This window comes from Anolis sagrei, chromosome 11, assembly GCF_037176765.1.
Source record: "Anolis sagrei isolate rAnoSag1 chromosome 11, rAnoSag1.mat, whole genome shotgun sequence".
NCBI lineage: Eukaryota > Metazoa > Chordata > Lepidosauria > Squamata > Dactyloidae > Anolis > Anolis sagrei.
Genome location: NC_090031.1, coordinates 522,267 through 550,000, shown reverse-complemented (window position 1 = coordinate 550,000; position 27,734 = coordinate 522,267). Strand labels below are relative to the sequence as shown.

The window sequence follows — 27,734 nt, the reverse complement described above, 5'->3', positions numbered from 1 at the left end:
AATACTCATTATGCCCAAAAATACAAATACTCATTATGCCCAAAAGAAAACACTGGTGGAGTTTGGGGGGGGGGGGGGGGAATAGACCTTGATATTTGGGAGTTGCAGTTGCTGGGATTTATAGTTCACCTACAATCATAGAGCATTCTGAACCTTACCAACGATCAAATTGGGCCAAGAATCTCCATAACCAACAGAAAATACTGTGTTTTCTGGTGGTCTTTGGTGACCCCTCTGACCTAAAATCAAAAAGCATTCCGAACTCCACCAATGATGGAATTGAACCAAATGTGGCACACAGGGCTCCCATGATCCAACAGAAAACACTAGAAGGGTTTGGTGGGCATTGACCTTGAGTTTGAGAGTTGTAGTTCACCTACATCCAGAGAGCACTGTGGACTCAAACAATGATGGATCTGGACCAAACTTGGCACTAATACTCCATATGCCCCAAAGTGAGCACTGGTGGAGTTTTGGGGAAATAGACCTTGACATTTGGGAGTTGTCGTTGCTGGGATTTATAGTTCTCCTACAATCAAAGCATTCTGGCCCCCACCAACGATAGAAGAAGTGTTGAAGGCTTTCATGGCTGGAATCAGTCGGTTCTTGTGGGTTTTTTTCGGGCTATAGAGCCATGTTCTAGAGGCATTTCTCCTGACGTTTCGCCTGCATCTATGGCAAGCATCCTCAGAGGTTGTGAGGTCAGACCTCACTACCTCTGAGGATGCTTGCCATAGATGCAGGCGAAACGTCAGGAGAAATGCCTCTAGAACATGGCCATATAGCCCGGAAAAACCCACAAGAACCTAGATAGAAGAAGTGTGAATTCTCTGCAAAAATTAACCCTTCCCCGGTCTCCTTCCAGGTGACTCTCGCCTCACCTGCGCCTGCTTCTCTGTGTATCTTCAGGCCATGTCTGCATGCCGTATGCTCACGCCGATATTTCCTTTTCCCTTCCCTTCCCGCTTGTGTATTTGCAGCAACTGAACCACCCCAACATCATCAAGTATTTGGATTCCTTTATCGAGGACAACGAGCTCAACATTGTACTGGAACTGGCCGATGCAGGTGACCTCTCTCAGATGATTAAGGTAAGGGGCTGGGCACCCATTCCTGGATTGATTTATCGTGAGTGTATTTACTTATGTATTTATTACTGGCATTTGTACCCCGCTCTCTTCTCTACTCCCAAAGCAGCAAGACCGCTGCATCACAATTACAGTAATATAACACAAAATATAATACAAAACAATAATTAAAACCAATACATATAACATTAATTAAAACAATACAACGAAGTCACAATGTCATCTGCTGCAACACCATTCCAATCACCATTATGGTGCAATTACGTCTGCTGCCCAAAGGCTTGGTCCCAAAATCACAATTTTGATTTTTTTTCCTGAAGGTCAGCAGGGATGGAGCCAATCTTATTTCATTTGGGAGTGCATTCCATAGGCGGGGGGCCACAGCTGAGAAGGCCCTGTCTCTCGTCCCTGCGATGCTGACGGAAGCGAGAGCAGGGCCTCCCCAGATGATCTTAGGTTGCGGGATGGGACGTAGGGGCAGATGCATTCGGACAAGTAAGCTGGGCCAGAACCGTCTAGAGCTTTAGAGGTCAAAACCAGCACTTTGAATTGGGCTCGGAGGTGGACCGCCAGCCAGTGGAGCTGGCATAGCCGGGGGGTAGTATGTTCCCTGTATGTTGCCCCGGTTAGTAATCTGGCTGCCTCCCGTTGGACTAGCCGGAGTTTCCGAACAGTCTTCAAAGGCAGCCCCACGTAGAGTGTGTGGCAGTAATCTATTCAGGATGTAATCAGAGCCAAACTATATTGGAAAGGGATACAGGAAAAATTACAAAGCATATTGAAGATTAAAATACCATTCCGTCCGGAAATAGTGAGAATACCCTCCGTGGTGCATGTGGCAAGACCCAGGCTGCATTGTAGTCAGTGCTCTGGCTTGCTCTGATGCTTGTCCCAGAATGAAGGATGCTCTTGTGCCTGATCTTCAGCTGACAAGGACTTTTTGTTGTGAAGCATCTCCTGGAAGCCTTTCCTTGCTGCCTCTTGACCTCAGACAGCGAGAGACCTGCCTGGTGCGGCCAGAGAGAGAGTCGCTTTGGCTCAGCTGCGATCACCTGGTTTGCAATCGTTCCTTTGACATGTGAATCTGGAGCCAGGCATCCCCCTGTGAGAACAGATGTGGCCTCTCGCCTTGCCTCCTGTTTTGCCGCCACGGAGCTCAGATTAGGGTAAATGATCGCTTTGGAAGGCTTGCCACCTCTTCCTTCTTCTTCTTCTTCTTCTTTTGCAAAGAAGGAAAGCGAAGGGAAGCCCAGCTTTTCATCAAGAGTCTGCTTTCTCTCCTCGGTGCCAGGAATAGAGTATCCCAGCCCTGTGGATTTTCTTGGTGGGTTTGTAGTGTTTTTGGAAAGGGTTCATGATGTATTCAGTGACCCAAAGCCTCTACTCTCCTTGTTGAACGTAACAGCTGAACTCCGTGCTCCTGATCTTCTGATCAAGAGCACGGAGGTCAGCTGTTACGTTCAACAAGGAGAGTAGAGGCTTTGGGTCACTGAATACATCATGAACCCTTTCCAAATAAACACACTACAAACCCACTAAGAAAATCCAACAATTGCTCTGTTCCGCAAAGGACAAGAGGGATCCTCTCACTTCTGCAGGAGTCTACCACATACAGTGCAACTGTGGACAAGTCTACAGAGGGACCACCCAATGTAGTGTTGCCCAAACACGAATCAAGGAACATGAAAAGCTCTGCAGACTACTTTCAGCCATAGCAGAGCACCTGAGGAACCAACCTGGACACAGCATATTATTGGAGGACACAGAAATGCTGGACCACGCTCACAACCACCATGCCGGGCTACACAGAGAAGCCATTGACATTCATGAGAGATGCTGCATTATCACAGGATGCCTCTGCCCAACACCGCTGGAGGAATTATACTGTTTTGCCAGTATTGCTCCAGCTGATATCCACCAGGAAGTAGCAGCCAGCAATGAAAGGACCAAGGTGATGACATCTCCAGCCCATCCTCTGACCATCAAGACAAATGCCTTAAATCAAGAAATAGTTTTATAAGATCTGGAGAGATACTCGCAGGAACATCTCAGCAAGTGAGAGTCCAAAAGTGGCAGCCTAAAACTGGGAACCTCAATCAGTGGCTGAGACCAGATGAGAAATTCCCTCCTGGGCACACAGAGGACGGGGCGACTTGGAAGGCGCTAAACAGACTGCACTTTGGCACCACGAGATGCAGAGCCAACCTTAAGAAACGGGGTCACAAAGTGGAGTCCACGACATGCGAGTGTGGAGAAGAGCAACCCACAGACCACCTACTACAATGCAGTGTGTGTCAGGATTAATTTAGTTATGTATGTGTTTTAAATGTGCTTCTATGTATTTCCAAGATGGATTCCACGGTGTATTACAAATGCTGTGCAGAATGTTTATTCTATGAGGCTGTGATTAAGAAAACTTGAGAAGTAAGATAAGGTTTGCTCTTGCTGGGAACAGAAGGGAGTAACTAGTCTCAGCAAGAAGAGATAAGCAGATGTGAACTTTCGTTTTGACTAGTTCCTGCATTGTAGCTCGCTGTAGTAAGACGTGTCTATTGAATGTGCATTGGTTGGATTTTCTTGGTGGGTTTGTAGATTGTTTGTATGTTGTGTTTCCTCATCAGCTTCCCTATGCGTTCAGTGGTTCCCTTGATGAAACACAACATACACACAATCTCCAGACCCACCAAGAAAATCCAACCAATGCTCCGTTCAGCAAAGGACAAGAGGGATCTTCTCACCTCTGCAGGAGTCTACCATTGTATCCCATGCAGCTGTGGACAAGAAGTCTACAGAGGGACCACCACACGCAGCAGCATTGCCCAGACACGAATCAAGGAACATGGATGGCACTCCAGACTACTTCAACCAGAGAAGTCAGCCATAGCAGAGCACCTGAGGAACCAGCCTGGACACAGCAGATTATTTGAGAACACAGAAATGGTGGATCACGCTCACAACCACCAGGTCAGGCTACACAGAGAAGCCATTGAAATCCACAAGAAGCATGTGGATAATGTCAACAGAAAGGAGGAGACCATGAAAATGAACAAAATCTGGCTACCAGGATTTAAAAACTCTAAAAATTACAGCAGCAAAACAGCAGAGAGGAAACAACCAGGCACATCTTAACACCTCTCAACAAAAGATTCCCCCAGGCTCAGCCAGGCCTTCAAATGCTAATGAAGGCCTGGCCAGCTGAAACATTCACACCTAGCTCCAGCAGAGAAGAGCTCTGTGCCCCACCCCGGTCATTCCACAGATATATAAACCCATTGTCCTAATTCCAACAGACCTCACTACCTCTGAGGATGCTTGCCATAGATGCAGGCGAAACGTCAGGAGAGAATGCCTCTAGAACATGGCCATATAGTCCGAAAAAACCCACAAGAACCTTTACAAACTTTGTGTTTTTAAATACATTGCAACTGTGCCCTCAATTTGCTTTTGATACAATAAATAAATAAATACTATTTTGAATAATAAAATTCGGACAGGAAACAAATCTTGTGTGCAGAGAACTATCAAAAAGCGAAGACGTTGCAATCTCCGCTGCCATGTGGATTACTTTGGAGTATTTTTGGAGCTGCGGAGGAGAGAGTCTCAACCTGCACTTATTTCTTCAAGTAACAAGAGCGGAGATCATGGGTGGATTTGCCTGCTCATAACTCTGGAAAACTTCCCATTTTGGTTTAGAGAAATACACAGAAAATGGGTGTACGTTGAGGAATGTTAATATCCTCGGGAAGAGGGTTAATGTGGCTAATCGCTTAATGGAGTTCCCATGATGTTCAGCTGACCCTCATCTCTCAGTCACGCAAGAACTTCCCGTGGCTGAAGGAGACCTTGCGATCTCTTAATGTTTCCATTCTGGTGGAAGGTCCTCTTTGTTCTTCCACCCACAGCATGACCCAGAATTGTGGGGACGCACCCCAACCCCCTCGTGCTTTTCCCGTTGTGCCTTCCGAGTCCTTGGAGGAGTCGCCATGCCCAGGAGATGAAGCATGGCTTGGAATCGCATATCCGCGCATAGATCCGCCGCCTGCATTATTTATGAGCCTCATGAAGCTCGATGCTGCCGCCCAGGGTTGCCGCACTACAACCCACCGGAGAGTTTGGGCTTTCTGTTAAATGTCAAGGAAATCTTATTGGACATGACATTTAAGAAGATGGCTGATTGTGACCCAGCATCTCGTCCTCGTAATACTTCCAACGAGAACGAAGCTAGCACTCGGGAACAGATAATGCTTTAGCCCTTTTCTCTCCTGTAGGATCACCCCACGCATTGGGCTTTGATCTGACATGCCTGTAGGCCAAGCATGGGTCAGCTCCCACAGCGTGGATATGCAGGTGACCCCTTGGTTGACTGAAGTGTCCAGTCCCAAGAGGACAAAGGCATGGGCCAACTTGGGCCCTCTCTCCAGGCGTTTTGGGCTTCAGCTCCCATAGCGTGGGTATGCAGGTGACCCCTTGGTTGACTGAAGTGTCCAGTCCCAAGAGGACAAAGGCATGGGCCAACTTGGGCCCTCCCTCCAGGTGCTTTGGAAACCAACTCCCACAACTTGGGTATGCAGAGGATCCCTTGATGGACTGAAGTGTCCAGTTCCAAGAGGACCAAGGCCTGGGCCAACTTGGGCCCTCCCACCAGGGGTTTTGGACTTCAACTCCCACAATGTGGATATGCAAATGACCCCTTGATGGACTGAAGTGTCCAGTTCCAAGAGGACAAAGCCATGGGCCAACTTGGGCCCTCCCTCTAGGTGTTTTGGACTCTAACTCCCACAACGTGGATATGCTGATGACCCCTTGATAGACTGAAGTGTCCAGTTCCAAGAGGACAAAGCCATGGGCCAACTTGGGCCCTCCCTCCAGGTGTTTTGGACTCCAGCTCCCACAATGTGGGTATGCAGATGATCCCTCGATTGACTGAAGTGTCCAGTTCCCAGAGGACAAAGGCATGGGCCAACTTGGGCCCTCCCTGCAGGTGTTTTGGACTTCCAACTCCCACAACGTGGGTATGCAGGTGACCCCTTGATTGACTGAAGTGTCCAGTTCCAAGAGGACAAAGGCATGGGCCAACTTGGGCCCTCCCTCCAGGTGTTTTGGACTCCCAACTCCCACAACATGGGTATGCAGATTATCCTGTGATTGCCTAATGTGTCCAAGAGGACAATGCCATGGGCCAACTGGGGCCCTCCTTCCAGGTGTTTTGGACTCCAACTCCCACCACGTGGGTATGCAGATCATCCCTTCATGGTGTCCAGTCCCAATAGGACATTGCCGTGAGCCAACGTTGTCCCTCTCTCCAGGTGTTTTGGACTTCCACACTGAGCCTGAACCCCAGTTTTTGGTGGTTACCAGGGGAGCATTTGAACAGTTAGAACTCATGTGCCAGCTGCGCCCATACCTTAGGAAATCTGACTTGGCAACGGTAGTCCATGCTCTGGTTACATCCTGAATAGACTACTGCAATGTGCTCTATGTGGAGTTGCCTTTGAAGACTGTTCAGAAGTTTCAGATGGTCCAGTGAGTGGCAGCCTGGCTACTAATGGGAGCAGCGCTCAGGGAGCACACAACTCCTCTGTTGCGCCAATTCCACTGGCTGCCAGTTTGCTACCGGGCACAATTCAAAGTGCTGGCTTTAGCCTACAAAGCCCTAAACAGTTCCAGCCCAGCTTACTTCTCCGAACGTATCTCTCCTTATGAACCATCTAGAAGATCAATGTATTGTCGAAGGCTTTCATGGCCGGAATCACTGGGTTGTTGTAGGTTTTTTCGGGCTGTATGGCCATGGTCTAGAGGCATTCTCTCCTGACGTTTCACCTGCATCTATGGCAAGGCATCCTCAGAGGCTCTTGCCATAGATGCAGGCGAAACGTCAGGAGAGAATGCCTCTAGACCATGGCCATACAGCCCGAAAAAACCTACAACAACCCATCTAGACAATCGTCTGGGGAGGCGCTGCTTTCGATCCTGCCTTCCTCGCAGGCGCACCTGGCGGGAACGAGAGGCAGGACCTTCTCAGTGGTGGCCACTTAGCTGTGGAACTCCCTCCCTAGGGATATTAGATCAGCCCCCTTCCTCCTGACTTTCCGAAAAAAAGTAAAAACGTGGCTCTTCAAACAAGCTTTTGGAAATGCAGCATCATAGATAAATATGAAACTATGAAAGCATGAACATGGAATGGCTAGACGATGCTTCTGGAAAATGAGTTTAACAGGATGACACTGGTGATTATATATTTTTAAATGATTTTTTGTATGGTTTTTATAATGTTATGCTAAATGTTTTTAATTGTATTTTATGACTGCTGTGGCATCAAATTGCTGCCAATCTGTAAGCTGCCTTGAGTTGCCTTAGGGCTGAGAAAGGCAGATGAGAAATACCGCAGATAATAAATAAATATTATTTATTTATTTATTTAGGGCTTTTCTATTCGGCCCTTCTCCTCACCCCGCAGGAAACTCAGGGTGGATTACAGTGTACACATATATGACAAACATTCAATGCCAATTTGACATACAAACATATACAGACATACACAGAGGCTATTTAATTTTTTCTGGCCGCTTTCCTCATCCACCTGCGATGCTGATGAAGTACTTCCGCATTCCCCGCATGCTTTTGCTGAAGTCTTTATGGCCTCATAAATCAGTTAATTTAGCCTCCCCACACTTTAAGGTGGTACCTAATTTTCCTACTTGACAGATGCAACTGTCTTTCGGGTTGCAAAGGTCGACAACAGGCTACACACAATTGGTTGGAAACCCACTCCAACCCGGACTGGCTTCGAACTCATGACCTTTTTGGTCAGAGTGATCTCAATGCAGATGACACTCAGCCAGCTGCGCCACCATCCCGGTGCTATAAATAAATAAATCCAATTTCTGGTCAGCAAATGTTGACAGTTGTAAACAGATGTAAACATTTATCTTATCCCTGTCCACAGTTCTTACTACAGTTTACTATGGCGGGTCAACCATTTCAGTTCTCATTAGCAACTTTTAATTACAGTCCAGGAGTCATTGCAGGCAGTTCTTAGCACAGTTTACTATTGCTGGTCAACCATTTCGGTTCTCATTAGCAACTTTTAATTACAGTCCAGGAGTCATCGCAGGCAGTTCTTAGCACAGTTTACTATTGCTGGTCAACCATTTCGGTTCTCATTAGCAACTTTTAATTACAGTCCAGGAGTCATCGCAGGCCTCATCTTCCCGAATGGTGTCTCCAAAACTATTCACCTTTCACTCAGCTCCATTCATACCCACACAGATGAAACCCACATTTATCAAATCTGCACATATTATATTCCTTGTGATGGTAATTATTTATTTTCAAAACCGGGTCCTTTTGTTTCTGAAGGGAATGTTTCTTTGTTCTGTTTCGAGACTCTAAATATGCCCAGTAAGGTAATCAATGAGATTAATGCTAATTATAACCGGTGTCCATTCAGAAACGTCAGGCCTCCTTCAGCCCGTTCTTCCTCATGCTGTTAACGAGTGGGTCGGAAGTGTGGGTTAAGGCCAACGACGGCCTTGCGGACATCGGCAAAGTGGCAGCTGGCAAGATGGACGCTCGGAGAGGCGGCTCCTTTGTTCACGGCGTGTTTGTGTTTTTCCCTCCGCAGTATTTTAAGAAGCAGAAGCGGCTAATCCCGGAGCGGACAGTCTGGAAGTACTTTGTGCAGTTGTGCAGTGCGGTCGAACACATGCACTCCCGCCGGGTGATGCACAGAGGTAACATTAAATCCCCTCCCTTTTCGCTGAATAATGGTATAATGTTCCAATTAGTACGCGCCTACATTCAAAAACAATTAGGCGGATGTTCAGGCAGTGTGTGCTTAGAGGCGGTGGGGCTCGCGAGATGGATTCCTCCTCCTCCTCGCGACTGAGCCGATCAGGAGGATTAGGAAGATGAGCGGCCTTCGCTTGCAATCACACGGAATTCAGGGCGAGTCTGATGGCAGCGTTCATTAGAAGGGCCCCGGGAACACAGGGAATGCTCAGCAGAATTCAAAACAATCTGGACAGATGAGAGAGATGGGCCAAAACTAACAAAATGAAGTTCAACAGTGACAAATGCAAGAGACTCCACTTTGGAAGAAAAAACGAAATGCAAAGATACAGAATGGGGGACAAGGCCTGGCTCGAGAGCAGTACGTGTGAAAAAGATCTTGGAGTCCTCGTGGGGAGGAAGGGGAACATGAGCCAGGAATGTGATGTGGCGGCAAAAAAAGCCAATGGGATTTTGGCCTCAGGCATCAAGAGGAGCCTAGTGTCTAGATCGAAGGAAGTCATGCTCCCCATGCTCTATTCTGCTTTGGTTAGACCACATCTGGAATATTGTGTCCAATTCTGGGCACCACAATTCAAGAGAGATATTGACTCTAAGCTGGAATGTGTCCAGAGGAGGGCGACTCAAAGGATCAAGGGTCTGGAGAACAAGCCCTATGAGGAGCGGCTTAGGGAACTGGGCATGTTTAGCCTGAAGAAGAGAAGGAGGAGAGGAGACATGATAGCCATGTATAAATATGTGAGAGGAAGCCACAGGGAGGAGGAGGGAGCAAGCTTGTTTTCTGCTTCCATTGAGACTAGGGTCTGGAGAACAAGCCCTATGAGGAGCGGCTTAAGGAGCTAGGCATGTTTAGCCTGAAGAAGAGAAGGCTGAGAGGAGATATGATGAGAGCCATGTATAAATATGTGAGAGGAAGCCACAGGGAGGAGGAGGGAGCAAGCTTGTTTTCTGTTTCCCTGGAGACTAGGATGCAAGGGAGCAATGGCTTCAAACTCCAAGAGAGGAGATTCCACCTGAACACGAGGAAGAACTTCCTGACTGTGAGAGCCGTTCAGCAGTGGAACTCTCTGCCCCGGACTGTGGTGGAGGCTCCTTCTTTGGAAGCTTTTAAGCAGAGGCTGGATGGCCATCTGTCAGGGGTGCTTTGAATGCAATATTCCTGCTTCTTGGCAGAATGGGGTTGGACTGGATGGCCCAGGAGGTCTCTTCCAACTCTTTGATTCTAGGATTCTATGATTCTATGAAAGGCCTCCCAAGAGACTTCATACATCGGGCCGTGGGATCAGCCCCAAACTTGGTCTTGGGGAGGCCACAAGTTGAACACACACCTACGAAACCCTATAAGGTTCCGGCCCAGCGTATCTGTCCGAACGCATCTCCTTCTACGTCCCTCCTCGGAGTTTAAGATCTTCTGGGGAGGCCCTGCTCTCAGCCCCGCCTCTATCACAAGTGAGATTGGTGGGGACGAGGAGCAGGGCTTTCTCGGTGGTGGCCCCTCGCCTGTGGAATTCACTCCCCGGGGAAATTAGATCATCGACATCCCTCCTCTCTTTCAGAAGGAAATTAAAAACATGGATTTGGGACCAGGCTTTCGTGTAATCTGGTAGATAGACGAAGGACAAGCGACGACTAGAATTCATGGATTTGACAATGTGGAATTGAATTTACAGACTATGAGCTGCCGAACGTTGAGCATTAGATTGGTTTTATTGATTATGATGTATAATTAATTGTTTTAATTGTTTATAATTGCTGTTTATGTGTGTTTTATCTTGTTGTTGTGCTGGCATCGAATTGTGCCTTTTGTAAGCCGCCCTGAGTCCCCCTCGGGGGTTGAGAAGGGTGGGGTAGAAGGGCGAGAAATAAATACATAAATAAATAAATAGAATCATAGAGTTGGAAGAGACCACAGGGGCCATCCAGCCCAACCCTTTTCTGCCATTTAGGAAAAGCACCATCCCATGCAAGATACTCTAGTTCTGCAAAGAGACAGAATGGGGGGTGACGATGCCTGTGAAAAAGATCTTGGAGTCCTTTTAGGTAAAAAGGGGAACATGAGCCAGGAATGTCATGCGGCAGCTCAAAAAGCCAATGGGAATTTGGCCTGCATAGGGCCTAGATCCATGGATGTCATGCTATCCATAGAATCCTAGAATCAAAGAGTTGGAAGAGACCTCCTGGGCCCTCATCCAGTCCAACCCCATTCTGCCAAGAAGCAGGAATATTGCATTCAAAGCACCCCTGACAGATGGCCATCCAGCCTCTGTTTAAAAGCTTCCAAAGAAGGAGCCTCCACCACACTCCGGGGCAGAGAGTTCCACTGCTGAACAGCTCTCACAGTCATAGAATCCTAGAGTTGGACGAGACCTCCTGGGCCCTCATCCAGTCCAACCCCATTCTGCCAAGAAGCAGGAATATTGCATTCAAAGCACCCCTGACAGATGGCCATCCAGCCTCTGTTTAAAAGCCTCCAAAGAAGGAGCCTCCACCACACTCCCTCCGGGGCAGAGAGTTCCACTGCTGAATGGCTCTCACAGTCAGGAAGTTCTTCCTCATGTTCAGATGGAATCTCCTCTCTTGTAGTTTGAAGCCATTCCTCCATTGCGTCCTGGTCTCCAAGGAAGCAGAAAGGAAGCTCGCTCCCTCCTCCTCCTGCTTTCTCTCACATATTTATCCATGGCCCTCATCGTGTCTCCTCTCATCCTTCTCTTCTTCAGGCTAAACATGCCCAGCTCTTTCAGCCGCTCCTCATAGGGCTTGTTCTCCAGACCCTGGATCATTTTAATCTCCCTCCTCTGCACACCTTCCATCTTGTCAACATCTCCCTTCAATTGTGGTGCCCAGAATTGGACACAATGTGATTCCAGGTGTGGTATCTCCAAGGCAGAATAGAGCATGGGTAGCAGGACTTCCCTGTTCAGCAGTGGAACTCTCTGCCTCCTTCCTTGGATGTTTATAAACAGACGCTGGGTGGTCATATGTCAGGGGGGCTTTGATTGTGCAAGAAGGAGGTTGGACTGGATGGCCCTTGGAGGTCTCTTCCCTCTTTCAAGCGCACAGTGGCATGTTTTGCAAGGGAGACACTTTGGGTGAGGCACAAATGTGCGGCGACAGAACAGATGCTCGTCCTGCTGCTGCTGTCCCCCAACTCGTCAGGCTCACGCGAGAGAGAGAGAGAGAGCAGACGTTTTGGGGAGTGGGTCTCCTCTCCTCCTCTTTCAAGAGATGCCTTGTGCGACGTGGAATCAAAGTCCCTTGCCTTTCATCCCTCGGCAAAGAGCAGAGCGGACCCGCCAGGCAGGCTGCTGCGGTTTGTGCTCTGTTGTGTTTCTGTTGTGCAGATGGGGAGGAAGGCGCACAACCCCTCCTGGCTAGGACACATCATATGGCGGCTTCCCAAATTAAGAACTTGCATCGTTGTCTTAGGGCAGTGATGGGCAACCTTTTGAGCTTGGTGTGTCCAAATTCGCCAAAATTTGGGGTGGGGTGGGGTGTCACTTCGAGAAAAAAAAATCATAGTTTTGCAATATTTATAGTTTAAATAAGAAAAATGTCTATTCCATGCTGAGTTATGGTGTAAACAATGCTCAAATGTGCAGAGGTTAAATTTGTAGAGCCTTTTACAAATTTAAAGATGGAATTAGTTTGGCTCTAATAAGGTGGACTTCTCTGTATGCGACCGTTTGTGTCAGCGTGTCATCAAAAATAGCCATGCGTGTCAGTGCTGACACGTGTGTCATAGGTTCACCATCATGGTCTTCAGGTGAACTCCGCTCCCATTTTCATCAAGACACAACAGTATTACTCATTCCGGCATCAGATTCTGTGTTTTCCCTTCAGAATTTGAGAGAAGACATAACTTTGGGAAACCTAACAGCATTCTACTTCATGGCTGGAATCACTGGATTGCTATGAGTTTTCCAGACTGTATGGCTATGTTCCAGAAGCATTCCCTCCTGATGTTTCGCCCACATCTATGGCAGGCATCCTCAGAGGTCGTGAGAGCTTCAAAACTTGGCAGCTTCCTGCCTGGGGGGAATCCTTTATTGGGAGGTGTTAGCTGGCTCTGATTGTTTCTTGTCTGGATTTCCCCTGTTTTCTGAGTGTTGCTCTTTATTTACTGTCCTGGTTTTAGAGTTTTTTAATACTAGGAGCCAGATCGTGTTCATTTTCATGATTCCTCATCTGTGGCAGGCATTTTCAGATTTTGTGAGGGCTTCAAAACTTGGCAGCTTCCTGCCTGGGGGAATCCTGTGTTGGGAGGTGTTAGCTGGTGTCCATTTATCCAGTGGTATTTGAGTTTTGGTAATCCCACAAACGAACATTGCATTTTTATTTATATAGATTGCATACACATAAAATAATAATATAATGTAATAATAATATAATAATAATATAATATAATATAATAAAATAAAATACTAAGAATAATACAATATAATAATTAATATAATATAATAATATAATGTAATACAATATAATATAATAATAATACAATTATTAATATACTATAATAATAATATAATGTAATACAATCAAATACAATATAATAAATAATATTATAATAATATAATATAATACAATATAGTAATTAATATAATACTATAATATAATGTAATACAATATAATACTAATAATAATACAATAATTAATATAATATAATAATAATATAATGTAATACAATCAAATACAATATAATACAATATAGTAATTAATATAATAATAGAATAGAATAGAATAGAATATACTACTAATAATAATACAATATAATAATTAATATAATATTATAATATAATAATAATATAATGTAATACAATATAATACAATATAATAATTAATATAATAATATAATGTAATGTAATACAATATAATACTAATAATAATACAATATAATAATTAATATAATAATATAATAATAATAATATAATGTAATACAATATAATGCCAATAATAATACAATGTAATAATTATAGATTTCATATTACATGTAATAGTACAGTATAGTGGTATAGTACAGGATGGGAATGTATGGTACTAATATTGTGCTATGCGAATAATACGTATTGTATTTATATATGACTTGTAAGCCGCTCTGAGAAGGGCGGCATATAAATGCCATAAACACCTTCCAACAGAGGATTCCCCCTGGCAGGAAGCAGCCAGGCTTTGAAGCTACAAGGCAATTCAGTGCTAATCAAGCTGGACAGTTGCAACATTCACAGACAAGAGTTCTTTCTCCCACTCTGGACATCCTTCCACGGGGATACAAACCCCACTTGCCTTGTTTGCAACAGACCTCACAACCTCTGAGGATGCCTCCCAACAAAAGATTCCTCTGAGGATGCCTGCCATAGATGTGGGCCAAACGTCAGGAGAGAATGCTCCTGTAACATGGCCAGACAGCCTGGAAAACTCACCGCAACCCAGCCTTCTACACTCTTGATGCTTTTGACTCTTTGGTTTGTATGTGTTGAAATAGAAAGATGCTTGTCGGTCCCGACAAGCCGTCCGTATGCTGGTCTGCAAAATCTGCTGGGAAATGTCATTTTTCGTAGGTCGTGACACGCCAAAAGCAGTCTGATCCAATGGGTTATTGGTGGGTTATTGGTGGGAAAGGGCTGCGGACACTTTGCGCCAACGACCTTGACGGGCAGCTCTGACCGTTGGTGTTTCTTTCTCTCTGTTTGTGTCTTCCAGACATCAAGCCGGCCAACGTGTTTATCACAGCGACTGGAGTTGTGAAGCTGGGAGACCTGGGACTGGGCCGCTTCTTCAGCTCCAAAACCACTGCTGCACATTCCTTAGGTAAGCCTGCATGCAATGCTAAGGGAGGTGATGTTATGCTCAGGTGGCAGCTATTTGGTGGTCTGGGTGCCCACGCACATGCCAGCCTGGGAAAATTTGGCCATCATGGAAGCATTGGATTATCAACTAGCCATGCCTGGGTTGGGTAGTTTGCAATGCTATTGATTAGAAGTAGTCATTGTTTACATGCCCCCATTAGAGATACACACTGCTCTCCAGAAGTAAGATGCACACGAGTCTTTAGATGTGAGTGGACTACATCTCCCATCATCCTCAGTATTTTAGGGTCTTCATTATGGGTATGGGAGCCCCCGGTGGCACAGTGGGTTAAACCCGTGTGCCGGCAGGACTGAAGACCGACAGGTCGCAGGTTCAGATCCGGGGAGAGGCGGATGAGCTCCCTCTATCAGCTCCAGCTCCTCATGCAAAGGGGACATGAGAGAAGCCTCCCACAAGGATGATAAAAACATCAAATCACCCAGGCAATGTCCCCTGGGCAACGTCCTTGCAGGCGGCCAATTCTCTCACACCAGAAGCGACTTGCAGTTTCTCAAGTCGCTCCTGACACGACCAAAAAAATTAATAATTATTATGGGTATCTTGTGCCAACTTTGGTCAAGAACTGCCATCAATGGCCATGGCATAGCTCTCAGGATGTGTATAGACTACGGCTCCCATTATCCCCTGTCAATCCCCTTGTGTGTGTGTGTGTGTGTGTGTCGTGTCAGGAGCGACTTGAGAAACTGCAAGTCGCTTCTGTTGTGAGAGAATTGGCCGTCTGCAAGGACATTGCAGCTCTCAGGATGTGTATAGACTACGGCTCCCATTATCCCCTGTGTGTGTGGTGTCAGGAGCGACTTGAGAAACTGCAAGTTGCTTCTGTTGTGAGAGAATTGGCCGTCTGCAAGGACGTTGCCCAGGGGACATTGCCTGGGTGATTTGATGTTTTTCTCATCCTTGTGGGAGGCTTCTCTCATGTCCCCTTTGCATGAGGAGCTGGAGCTGATAGAGGGAGCTCATCCGCCTCTCCCTGGATTTGAACCTTCAGTCCTGCCAGCACAGGGATTTATTTATTTATTTTATTTATTTACTTTATTTATATACCGCTTTTCTCAGCCTTCAGGCGACTCAAAGCGGTGAACAACATTGATAGAAAACATCACGAAACAAGTATAGGGCAATTAAACACAATTATAACATAAATCATAACCCACTGCGCCACGGGGGGCTCCACATCAATCCCCTTAAAAACCCACCAGTATTTCAAGTTGGTCAGGATGGGGAATTTGTTCCAAATTTGGTCCAGATCCATCATCACTGGGATTCACATGGCTCACTTAATGTGGATGGACTACAAGTCCCATCATCTGCTCTCAATCCCCCCTCTAAACCATGCCTGTGTTTGAAGTTGTTCCTGGTGGGTAGGTGTTTCAGATTTGGTGTAGCGGTAATCCAAAAATGCCAAGATAGAACACAAAGCCCAAGAATCTCAAAAACACAGAATTAATCCAAAGGTGTATCCATGGACATGAATCCTAGAATCCAAGAGTTGGAAGAGACCTCCTGGGCCATCATCATCCAGTCCCACCCCATTCTGCCAAGAAGCAGGAACATTGCACTCAAAGCACCCCTGACAGATGGCCATCCAGCCTCTGCTTAAAAGCTTCCAAAGAAGGAGACTCCTTCCACCACACTCCCTCCGGGGCAGAGAGTTCCACTGCTGAACGGCTCTCACAGTCAGGAAGTTCTTCCTAATGTTCAGATGGAATCTCCTCTCTTGTAGTTTGAAGCCATTGTTCCATTGCGTCCTAGTCTCCAGGGAAGCAGAAAGGAAGCTTGCTCCCTCCTCCTCCCTGTGGCTTCCTCTCACGTATTTATACATGGCTATCATATCTCCTCTCAGCCTTCTCTTCTTCGGGCTAAACATGCCCAGCTCCTTAAGCCGCTCCTCATAGGGCTTGTTCAGGAACTTCTCCAAAGAAATATAGGCGTAAACAGGAACCTGAAACAGAAATCTTGACAATACAGGAACCATGAACAGGAGACTGATTCCCTATAGCAATGTTGTCTCCTCTGAGAGGCCTGAAACCAAACCACTTAATTTAAGCCAGTGTTTCTCATGACCCCTGGGTGGTTTGTAAGGGGGTGTCAGAGGGGTCGCCAAATACCATCGGGAAACAGTGTTTTCTGTTGGTAATGGGGGTTCTGTGTGGGAAGTTTGGACCAATTCTATGGTTGGTGGGGTTCAGAATGCTCATTGATTGCCTATTTTCCCCCAAACTCCTCCAGTGTTCATATTTGGGCATATTGAGTTTGGTCCAGATCTCTGGATGTAGGTGAACTACAACTTCAAAACTCAAGGTCAGTGCCCACCAAACCCTTCCAGTATTTTCTGTTGGTCAAGGGAGTTCTGTGTGCCGAGTTTGGTTCAATTCCATCGTTGGTGGGGTTCAGAATGCTCTTTGATTGTAGGTGAACTACAAATCCCAGCAACTACAACTCCCAAATGTCAAGATTCTATTTTCCCCAAACTCCACCAGTGTTCACATTTGGGAATATTGAGTATTCGTGTAGAGTTTGGTCCAGATCCATCATTGTTTGAGTGCACAGTGATCTCTGGATGTAGGTGAACTACAACTCCAAAACCAAAGGACACTGCACACCAAACCCTTCCAGTATTTTCTGTTGATCATGGGAGTTCTGTGTGGCAGGTTTGGTTCAATTCCATCATTGGTTGTGTTCAGAATGCTCTTCGATTGTAGGAGAACTATAAATCCCAGCAACTACAACTCCCAAATGACAAAATTAAATCCCCCCCCCCCCCCCCCCGACACACATTTGGACATATCAGGTATTTGTGCCAAATTTGGTCCAGTGAATGAAAATACATCCTGCATATCAGATATTTACATTACGCTTCGTAACAGGAGCCAAATTAGAGTTAAGAAGTAGCAACAAACATAATTTTATGGTTAGGGGTCACCACAACATGAGGAATTGTAGTAAGGGGTGGCGGCATTGGGAAGGTTGAAAAACACTGATTTAAGCCCTCTCAGACGCCCGTGACATAATGCCTGGCACATCTGGACGTCAGGGTCTTATCTCAGAACCTCTGAGAATATCGAGGTTGTTGGGTTTTCACTCCCTGCGTTCTCGGGTCTAATCTATTCTCTCTGGAAAACTCTCCATCTACCCAAGCCTTTTCTTGTGGGAACTAAAACTTCCACTTTCCCATGTTGCCTGGGAACAGGCAAAAGAATCCAAAACATCAGCCTCGTCTGCCTGCAATTCTCTCCGATCACTCACAGATTCCTCGCTTTGAAACCCATCATCCCCCTCATCCTCTGAACATTCAGAAAAATCCTCTGATGTTTGCCAGACTACATTTGGTCCAGACTCATCGTTGGTGGATTCACAGGGCTCTATGGAACTGGGTGGGGGTCTGACTTCCAAGAGGCACTGCTTGACTATCAAGCAGAAAGCAGGGGCTAGAAATAACATCATACGAAAGCTAACTGGCACAACCTGGGGATCACAACCAGACACAGTGAAGGCATCTGCCCTTGCGCTTGGCTACTCTGCTGCTAAGTATGCATGCCCAGTGTGGAACACATCTTAAGACATCAAAACAGTCCTCCTAATGAGACACGCTGCATTGTCACAGGATGCCTGCAGCCTTTGCCGCTGGAAGAATGATACTGTTTTGCCAGTGTTGCTCCAGCCATTAACGACAGGACCAAGGCATTGACATCTCTGACTCACCCTCTGTTCGGCTATCAGCCAACACGACAATGCCTTAAATCAAGAAATAATTTTCTAAGATCTGCAGAGATAGTTGCAGGAAGACCTCAGCAAGCAAGAATCCAAAAGTGGCAGCCTAAACTCAGAGCCTCAATCAGTGGCAGAGAATGTCCATGTGGAATTATTTTGGGGTTTGGAGTATTTTTGGAGCTCTGGAGAAATTATACTGCTTAGTTGGTGTTGCACCGCCTGATATCTGCCAGGAGTAATGGCCAGCAATGAAAGGACGGAGGCATTGACATCTCCGGCCCATCCTCTGTTCGGCTATCAGCCAACACGACAATGCCTTAAATCAAGAAATAGTTTTCTAAGATCTGCAGAGATAGTTGCAGGAACACCTCAGCAAGCAAGAGTCCAAAAGTGGCAGCCTAAGCCCAGAGCCTCAATCAGTGGCAGAGAATGTCCATGTGGATTATTTTGGGGTTTGGAGTATTTTTGGAGCTCTGGAAGAGAGATGCTCAACCTGACAAGAGCATTATCACAGGATGCCAGCGCCCTGTGCCGCTGGAGAAATTATACTGCTTAGTTGGCATTGCACCACCTGATACCTGCCAGGAAGTAATGGCCAGCAATGAAAGGATGGAGGCGTTGACATCTCCGGCCCATCCTCTGTTCGGACATCAACCAACACGACAATGCCTTAAATTAAGAAATAGTTTTCTAAGATCTGTAGAGATAGTCGCAGGAACACCTCAGCAAGCGAGAGTCCAAAAGTGGCAGCCTAAAACCCAGAGCCTCAATCAGTGGCAGAGACCACCCATGTGGATTATTTTGGTGGTTGGAGCATTTTTGGAGCTCTGGAAGAGAGATGCTCAACCTGACAAGAGCATTGTCACAGGATGCCAGCGCCCTGCGCCGCTGGAGAAATTATACTGCTTATTTGATATTGCACCACCTGATATCTGCTAGGAAGTAATGGCCAGCAATGAAAGGATGGAGACATTGACATCTCTGGCCCATCCTCTGTTCGGACATCAGCCAACACGACAATGCCTTAAATCAAGAAATAGTTTTCTAAGATCTGCAGAGATACTTGCAGGAAGACCTCAGCAAGCCAGAGTCCAAAAGTGGCAGCCTAAACCCAGAGGCAGAGAATGTCCATGTGGATTATTTAGGGGTTTGGAGTACTTTTGGAGCTCCAGAGGAGAGATGCTCAACCTGACAAGAGCATTGTCACAGGATGCCAGCGCCCTGCGCCGCTGGCGAAATTATACTGCTTAGTTCAGTGTTTCTCAACCTGGGGGTCGGGACCCCTGAGGGGGTCACGAAGGGGTGTCAGAGGGGTTGCCAAAGATCATCAGAAAACACAGTATTTTCTGATGGTCATGGGGGTTCCATGTGAGCACTTTAGGCGCCTGCTGCCTGCTGCTAGATCGCACCAGCACTTTCGCCCCTTCCCCATCCCTCCGTGCCGCACTTTAATTATTGTCGAACAGAGCACTTTAGACCTAGCACTTTATGATTGTGCCTGATAGCACATAGTGTTTGCTGCTGATTAAATACTACCATAGACAGGGCTGCATTAAAAACTTGCACTTTAAGATCTAGCCCATTGGTGTGGCTGGAATACCATCACCATCTGTATTGTTGCTACCCATGCGGTTCCCCGTCCCCATTTGTGTATTGTCCCTGTTACTTTTGTGTAGCGGAGGGGGCAAAAAAGGAGATGGGTTGGAGCCTGCGAATGAAAATGGGATAGAGGGGGAGGGGGAGGGGGAGAGAGGATGTTGGCAAGAACCAAAGAATTTAACAACGAGTAAAGTAGGAAACAACTTCTTGATTATGGATGGCGGCATGGAGGGGGGGAGGTCTTCCACTAGCCGAGGGGCCCCCATAGAGGTCGTGGTGGGAAGGAGGAGATGCGGAAAAAGGAGACCTCAAATTCGGCCTAATTCGGAACGCTTATCCATATTAACAACCCCCAATCGGTCTCCTAAGGTAAGTTGGTGTAACCAGGTGAGCGGACCCTCTGGCTTGAAGGTGGTGTTGTTGAACGCCAGATCTGTCAACGGAAAAACGACCTGGATCCAGGATCTAATCCTGGAGGAGCGGGCAGATCTGGCGTGCATCACGGAGACCTGGCTGGATGAAGCTGGGGGCGTAAACCTCGCCCAGCTTTGCCCGCCAGGTTTCTCCGTGCAACACCAACCAAGAGCCGGAGGACGGGGAGGCGGGGTCGCAGTGGTCTATAAAGATTCCATCCATCTGACCAGGAGCCCCATCCCGCAGACCACAAATTTTGAATGCGTCCACCTGAGGGTGGGTGACCGGGACAGAATAGGGATTCTGTTAGTGTACCGTCCACCTCGCTGCACTACAGTCTCCCTACCTGAGCTAGCAGGGGTGGTCTCGAGCCTGGCGGTGGAGTCCCAACGGCTTCTTGTGCTGGGGGACTTCAACATCCATGCCGAGGCGACCCTCACAGGAGCAGCTCAGGACTTCATGTCCGCCATGGCAACCATGGGGCTGTCCCAATGAATAACTGGCCCCACCCACTGTGCTGGACACACATTGGACTTGGTCTTCTGCCAGGGATGGGAGCAGGGTGGCGGTGTGGAGGAGTTGTCTATCTCTCCGTTGCCATGGACCGACCACTTCCTGATCAGATTTAGGCTCACTGCGCCCCCTAACCTCCGCAAGGGTGGAGGACCCATTAAGATGGTCCGCCCCAGGAGGCTTATGGATCCGAACGGATTCCTGATGGCTCTTGGGGAGTTTCCCGCCACCTCGGTAGGTGACCATGTCGATGCCTTGGTCGCTCTCTGGAATGGGGAGATGACCAGGGCAATTGACAGGATCGCTCCGGAACGTCCCCTCTCAAGTAACCGAGCTAAACCAGCTCCTTGGTTCACCGAGGAGCTGGCAGCGATGAAGCGAAGGAAGAGGGTTCTAGAGAGTGTGTGGCGCTCAGACCCAAGCGAGCCAAATCGAACACGGTTTGTGTCCTTTCTAAGGGCATACGCCGCGGCAATAAAAGCCGCAAAGAAAACTTTCTTTGCGGCCACTATTGCGTCTGCAAAAAACCGTCCGGCGGAGTTGTTTCGGATTGTCAGAGGTCTTTTAACTCCCCCTACCTCAGGTGGGAGCCCTGACAATTCGGCCACGCGCTGTGAAGCATTTGCTCGGTTCTTTGCAGACAAAGTCGCTTTGATCCGCTCTGAGCTGGACGCCACGTTAAATGCAGTCTCTGTGGATGTGACTCAAGCACCTGCTTGTCCTATTTTGTTGGATTCTTTTCAGTTCGTGAAGCCCGAGGATGTGGACAAGATACTTGGAGGAATGAGACCCACCACGTCCATCCTAGACCCCTGCCCATCCTGGCTTCTGAAGGAGGCCAGAGGGGGATTGGCCGAGTGGGTAACGGTGGTGGTGAATGCCTCCCTTCGGGAAGGCAAGATTCCAGCGAGCCTAAAACAGGCTATTATAAAGCCGCTGTTGAAGAAGCCATCACTGGACCCCACTAAATTCGAAAACTTTCGGCCTGTTTCCAATCTCCCCTACTTGGGCAAAGTCATGGAAAGCGTGGTGGCCTCACAACTCCAGGTATTCTTGAGAGACACGGATTATCTGGATCCGGCACAGTCTGGTTTCAGACCGGGACATGGTACCGAGACGGTCTTGGTCGCCTTAGTGGATGATCTGCGCCGGGAGCTAGACAGGGGGAGTGTGTCCCTGTTGGTGCTTCTGGACCTCTCAGCGGCCTTCGATACCGTCGACCACGGTATTCTTCTGGGGCGCCTTGCAGAGATGGGTCTTGGGGGCACTGCCTTGCAGTGGCTCCGGTCATTTCTGGAGGGTCGTACCCAGAAGGTGTTATTGGGGGACTCCTGTTCAACACCACAGCCGTTGACTTGTGGGGTTCCTCAGGGTTCCATCTTGTCCCCCATGCTGTTTAACATCTACATGAAGCCGCTGGGTGAGATCATCCGGAGTTTCGGGGTGCGGTGTCACCTGTACGCAGATAACGTCCAACTCTGTCACTCCTTCCCACCCGCTACTAAGGAGGCCGTCGAAGTCCTGAACCGGTGCCTGGCCGCTGTAATGGTCTGGATGAGGGCGAACAAACTGAAATTAAATCCAGACAAGACAGAGGTACTCCTGGTCAGTCGCAAGGCCGAACAGGGTATAGGGTTACAGCCTGTGCTGGACGGGGTCGCACTCCCCTTGAAGGCTCAGGTTCGCAGTTTGGGTGTGACCCTGGATTCGTCACTGAGCCTGGATCCCCAGGTTTCAGCGGTGACCAGGGGAGCATTTGCACAGCTTAGGCTCGTGCGCCAGCTGCGCCCGTATCTTGGGAAGTCTGACTTGGCCACGGTGGTACACGCTTTGGTCACATCCCGCCTCGACTACTGCAACGCTCTCTACGTGGGGCTGCCCTTGAAAACGGCCCGGAAGCTTCAGCTAGTCCAGCGCGCGGCAGCCATGTTGTTAACAGGAGCAGGGCGTAGGGAGCACACAACGCCCCTACTGTCCCAGCTCCACTGGCTGCCGATTTGCTACCGGGCCCAATTCAAGGTGCTGGTATTATCCTACAAAGCCCTAAACGGTTCCGGCCCAAAATACCTTGCAGACCGCATCTTGGCCTACGAGCCCACGAGGACCTTGAGATCATCCGGGGAGGCCCTTCTCTCGGTCCCGCCTGCCTCACAGGCACGCCTGGCGGGGACGAGGGAGAGGGCCTTCTCGGTGGTGGCCCCCCGGCTGTGGAACGCCCTCCCTGCCGAAGTCAGGCAGGCGCCCTCCCTTATGGCCTTTCGTAGGAGCCTGAAAACGTGGCTCTTCGAGCTGGCCTTCAATTGAGTACTATATCCTTGGCAATGACGACCGGAATGGACCACGACTATGAGACTGACTATGACCCATGATACGACGAAGCGGATTTTTAGTATAAGTATATGTCAATTAGTAGTAGTATGTTATGTATTGTCCTGATTATTGTACATTGTCCTTTCTATGTTGTTGTTCACCGCCACGAGTCGCCCTTGGGCTGAGAGTGGCGGTAAATAAGTGCAAGAAATAAATAAATAAATAAATAAATGTGGGAAGTTTGAGCCAATTCTGTCGTTGGTGGAGTTCAGAATGTTCTTTGATTGTAATGAACTATAAATCCCAGCAACTACAACTCCCAAAAGTCAAGATCTAGTTTCCCCAGGCTCCACCAGTGTTCACATTTGCACGTATTGAGTATTTGTGCCAAGTTTAGTCCAGATCCACCATTGCGTGAGTCCACAGTGCTCTCTGGATATAGGTGAACTACAACTCCCAAACTCAAGGTCAATGCCCACCAAACCCTTCCAGTGTTTTCCATTGGTCATGGGCGTTCTGTGTGGCAAATTAGGTTCAAATCCATCGCTGGTGGTGTTCAGAATGCTCTTTGATTATAGGTGAACTATAAATCCCAGCAACTACAGCTCCCAAATGACAAAATCAATCCTCCCCCAACCCCAGCAGCATTTACATGTGGGTGCATTGGGTATTTGTGCCCAGTTTGGTCCAGTGAATGAAAATACATCTTGCATATCTGATACTTACATTATGATTTATAACTGTGTATTGATGATTGGTTATTAATTATTAATGGAAATGTGTAATTTAACTGTTATTGTATATTAATGATTGCTGTTTTTATGGTCTTTGCTGTTTGGAAACCGCTGTGAGTCTCCCTCGCGCTTGAGATACAGCGGTATATAAGAATAGCAAATAAATAAATAAATAAAATAAAATGACCGTTATGAAGTAGAAACAAAAACAATGTGATGGTTAGGGGTCACCACCACATGAGGAACTATATTCAGGGGTCATGGCATTAGGAAGGTTGAGAAACACTGGCTTAGTTGGTATTGCACCACCTGATACCTGCCAGGAAGTAATGGCCAGCAATCATAGATCGAAGGCATTGACATCTCCGGCCCATCCTCTGTTCGGACATCAGCCAACACGACAATGCCTTAAATCAAGAAATAATTTTCTAAGATCTGCAGAGATACTTGCGGGAAGACCTCAGCAAGCCAGAGTCCAAAAGTGGCAGCCTAAACCCAGAGGCAGAGAATGTCCATGTGGATTATTTAGGGGTTTGGAGTACTTTTGGAGCTCCAGAGGAGAGATGCTCAACCTGACAAGAGCATTGTCACAGGATGCCAGTGACGTAATGGCCAGCAATGAAAGGACGGAGGCATTGACATCTCCGGCCCGTTCGTCTATCAGCCAACACGACAATGCCTTAAATCAAGAAATAGTTTTCTAAGATCTGTAGAGATAGTCGCAGGAAGACCTCAGCAAGCGAGAGTCCAAAAGTGGCAGCCTAAAACCCAGAGCCTCAATCAGTGGCAGAGACCGCCCATGTGGATTATTTTGGGGTTTGGAGTATTTTCGGAGCTCCGGAGGAAAGATGCTCAACCTGACAAGCGCATTGTCACAGGATGCCAGTGACGTATTATTTTGGGGTTTGGAGTATTTTTGGAGCTCTGGAGGAGAGATGCTCAACCTGACAAGAGCATTGTCACAGGATGCCAGCGCCCTGCGCCGCTGGAGAAATTATACTGCTTAGTTGGTATTGCACCACCTGATACCTGCCAGGAAGTAATGGCCAGCAATGAAAGGTCGGAGGCATTGACATCTCTGGCCCATCCTCTGTTCGGACATCGGCCAGCATGCCAACAACTTAAATAATGAGGATGATGGTGGGCAGAACGAGGATGATGGGTTTGCATGGGCCGTTGAACTCACAAAGAAGCAAAATACCAAGATTGAAGAGTGGGCAAAGTTCCAAGTTTGGGGTTCCTAATGGGGAAGGAGGCAGAAGCGCCCTAGCCCTGATTTCCCTTGATGGCTGCCTTCGCTCTTCCTTCCTTCGCTCCCGAGAAACGCCCTCCAGGCAGGAAAACCCAAAGAGAGTCGGAATACCAAATGAAGGCAAGTCCTCCCTCCAACCCGGAGTGGCGCGTTGCGGGTCCTGCCTCCCCATCATTAAGGAATTTCCCTTGTTTTATTGGTTTCGCGATGGCAGAGTCTTGCCGGCGTGCGCTTAATCCGGAGGCCTGCATTTTGATCCGCGGCGATGAGGAAGCGCATATGCGCAGTGCGCTGGATGGGGTATTTTTCGTCTTCCGCGTTGCCCTGGCAACCGCCCTGAACCCGACGACTCTCCGAGGCTGCTGACCCATGAACGGAGCGCGGGGCTTATGCAAATGGGGGCCCCTAATTCTTCCTTCCCTCCCTCTCCGCCTCCTTTGTGTTTGCGAACATCAGACTGGCATAAAAGGGCATTAGGCAGTGCCACAACTTGTCTGACAGGTGTACTCCCGGCTCTGGCAGCGCAGACGCCTCCGTGTCAGGAACGGGAGCCGTAATTAGAGCAAGGAACAGAATGAACGTCAAACGAATTACCCGGCAGCAGATCATATTTGTCAGGAAGGATTGCATACATAAAAATTAAGTGACAGTACATGCCCGGGTAATGAAAGAAAAATGAAAGATTTGCCCATACGCTCTTCGCCAGATACAAGCGGATGTCTTGGCTCGGCACGACAAATTACAAGGCTGCCTTCCCAGCCTCCCCATTCCTTCACCGCGAGTCTGAGCTCATGAAGCAAGACAGGGTGAGGCCCACTTAGACAAATACCTGACAGCAGGATGGCAGAAGAAACTGTGGGGCACATCGTTCCCGGCACGCGCACCTCCAGCCCCGCTCAGCCGTCGGACTCCAATGTGGCCTTGCCAGCTCTGCCACCTTCTCCCAGCCGCAGGACCCTCACAAGACTTTCCTTTCCCTTGCACCCCTCACTCTGAGCCTGATTTCCCCACAGAACCATCACAACAACAACAACAACAACATTTTATTTGTATTATGCTCTTCTCTCCAGATCATAATAAATCATCATAAATGGTGGCAAGTTCTTGGTGGGATGGGCATCCCAAGCCCCCTTCCCTCTCTCCTGAGGAATCTGGACAAGGACCAAGGAGCAACAGTCAGAACTGACCACGGAACAGGAGACTGGTTCAAGATTGGGAAAGGCGTCCGGCAAGGCTGCATCCTCTCACCCAACCTTTTTAACGTGTATGCAGAACACATCATGCGAGGATGTGCGGGGACTGATGAATGCAAAGCGGGGGTGAAAATGGCTGGAAGAAACATCAACAACCTCAGATATGCAGATGACACCACTCTGATGGCCGAAAGCGAGGAGGAGCTGAGGAGCCTTCTAATCAAGGTGAAAGAAGAAAGCGCAAAAGCCGGGTTGCAGCTAAACGTCAAAAAAACCAAGATTATGGCAACAAGAATGATTGACAACTGGGAAATAGAGGGAGAAAATGTGGAGGCCGTGACAGGGTTTGTATTTCTAGGCGCAAAGATGAGTGCAGACGCAGACTGTGGCCAGGAAATCAGGAGACGCTTCCTTCTCGGGAGGAGAGCAATGTCCAGTCTCGATAAAATAGTGAAGAGCAGAGACATCAGACTGGCAACCAAGATCCATTGCCTAGTCCAAGCCATGGTCTTCCCTGTGGTCACCTACGGATGTGAGAGCTGGACCTTCGGGAAGGCCGAGCGAAGGAAGAGAGGAGCTTTTGAGCTGTGGTGTTGGAGGAAAGTGCTGAGAGTGCCTTGGACTGCGAGAAGAAGATCCAACCAGTCCATCCTCCAGGAAAGAAAGCCCGACTAAAGCTCATTGGAGGGAAGGAGACTAGAGACAAAGCGGAAGTCCTTTGAATGCCACATCAGGAGGAGACAGCAAAGCCTGGAGAAGGGAATGATGCTGGGGAAAGTGGAAGGCAAAAGGAAGAGGGGCCGACCAAGGGCAAGGTGGATGGATGGCATCCTTGAAGTGACTGGACTGACCTTGAAGGAGACCCTGGGGGTGGTGACGGCCGACAGGGAGCTCTGGCGTGGGCTGGTCCATGAGGTCACGAAGAGTCGGAGACGACTGAACGAATGAACAACAACTTCTCTCCAGATTGGATAACCATGTAAACAGATCCCAATCAATGCCTTGTTATAATGCAATGAGACACACAGACATAAACAAAGGCAAAGGCTTCCCCTTTCATTTCCGGCTTTGGAAAGAAGTGACGAGTGGAGCGCCATCCGCAGGGTTCCGTCCTGGGCCCGGTCCTGCTCAGGATCTTCATTCATGACTTAGATCAGTGATATTTATTTATGGTGTCATCAGCAACCATACCATTGTATTATAATTCTAACAGAACAAAACAAACACACAGATTAAAAAGCAAAAAAAAAAACACACAGATTTT

General features: G+C 47.9%; 1 protein-coding gene across 2 annotated transcripts in view; it reads left to right on the top strand.

Moving 5' to 3' along the window:
* NEK6 (NIMA related kinase 6) overlaps positions 1–27,734 on the top strand; it is a 135,595-nt gene that overhangs the window by 78,974 nt on the left and 28,887 nt on the right. For both annotated transcript variants that reach the window (XM_067471738.1, XM_067471737.1), the window contains exons 5-7: positions 981–1,091; positions 8,713–8,821; positions 14,577–14,684. In XM_067471738.1, coding sequence (XP_067327839.1) covers positions 981–1,091; positions 8,713–8,821; positions 14,577–14,684 — 328 coding nt within the window. The remainder of the gene's footprint in view (positions 1–980; positions 1,092–8,712; positions 8,822–14,576; positions 14,685–27,734) is intronic.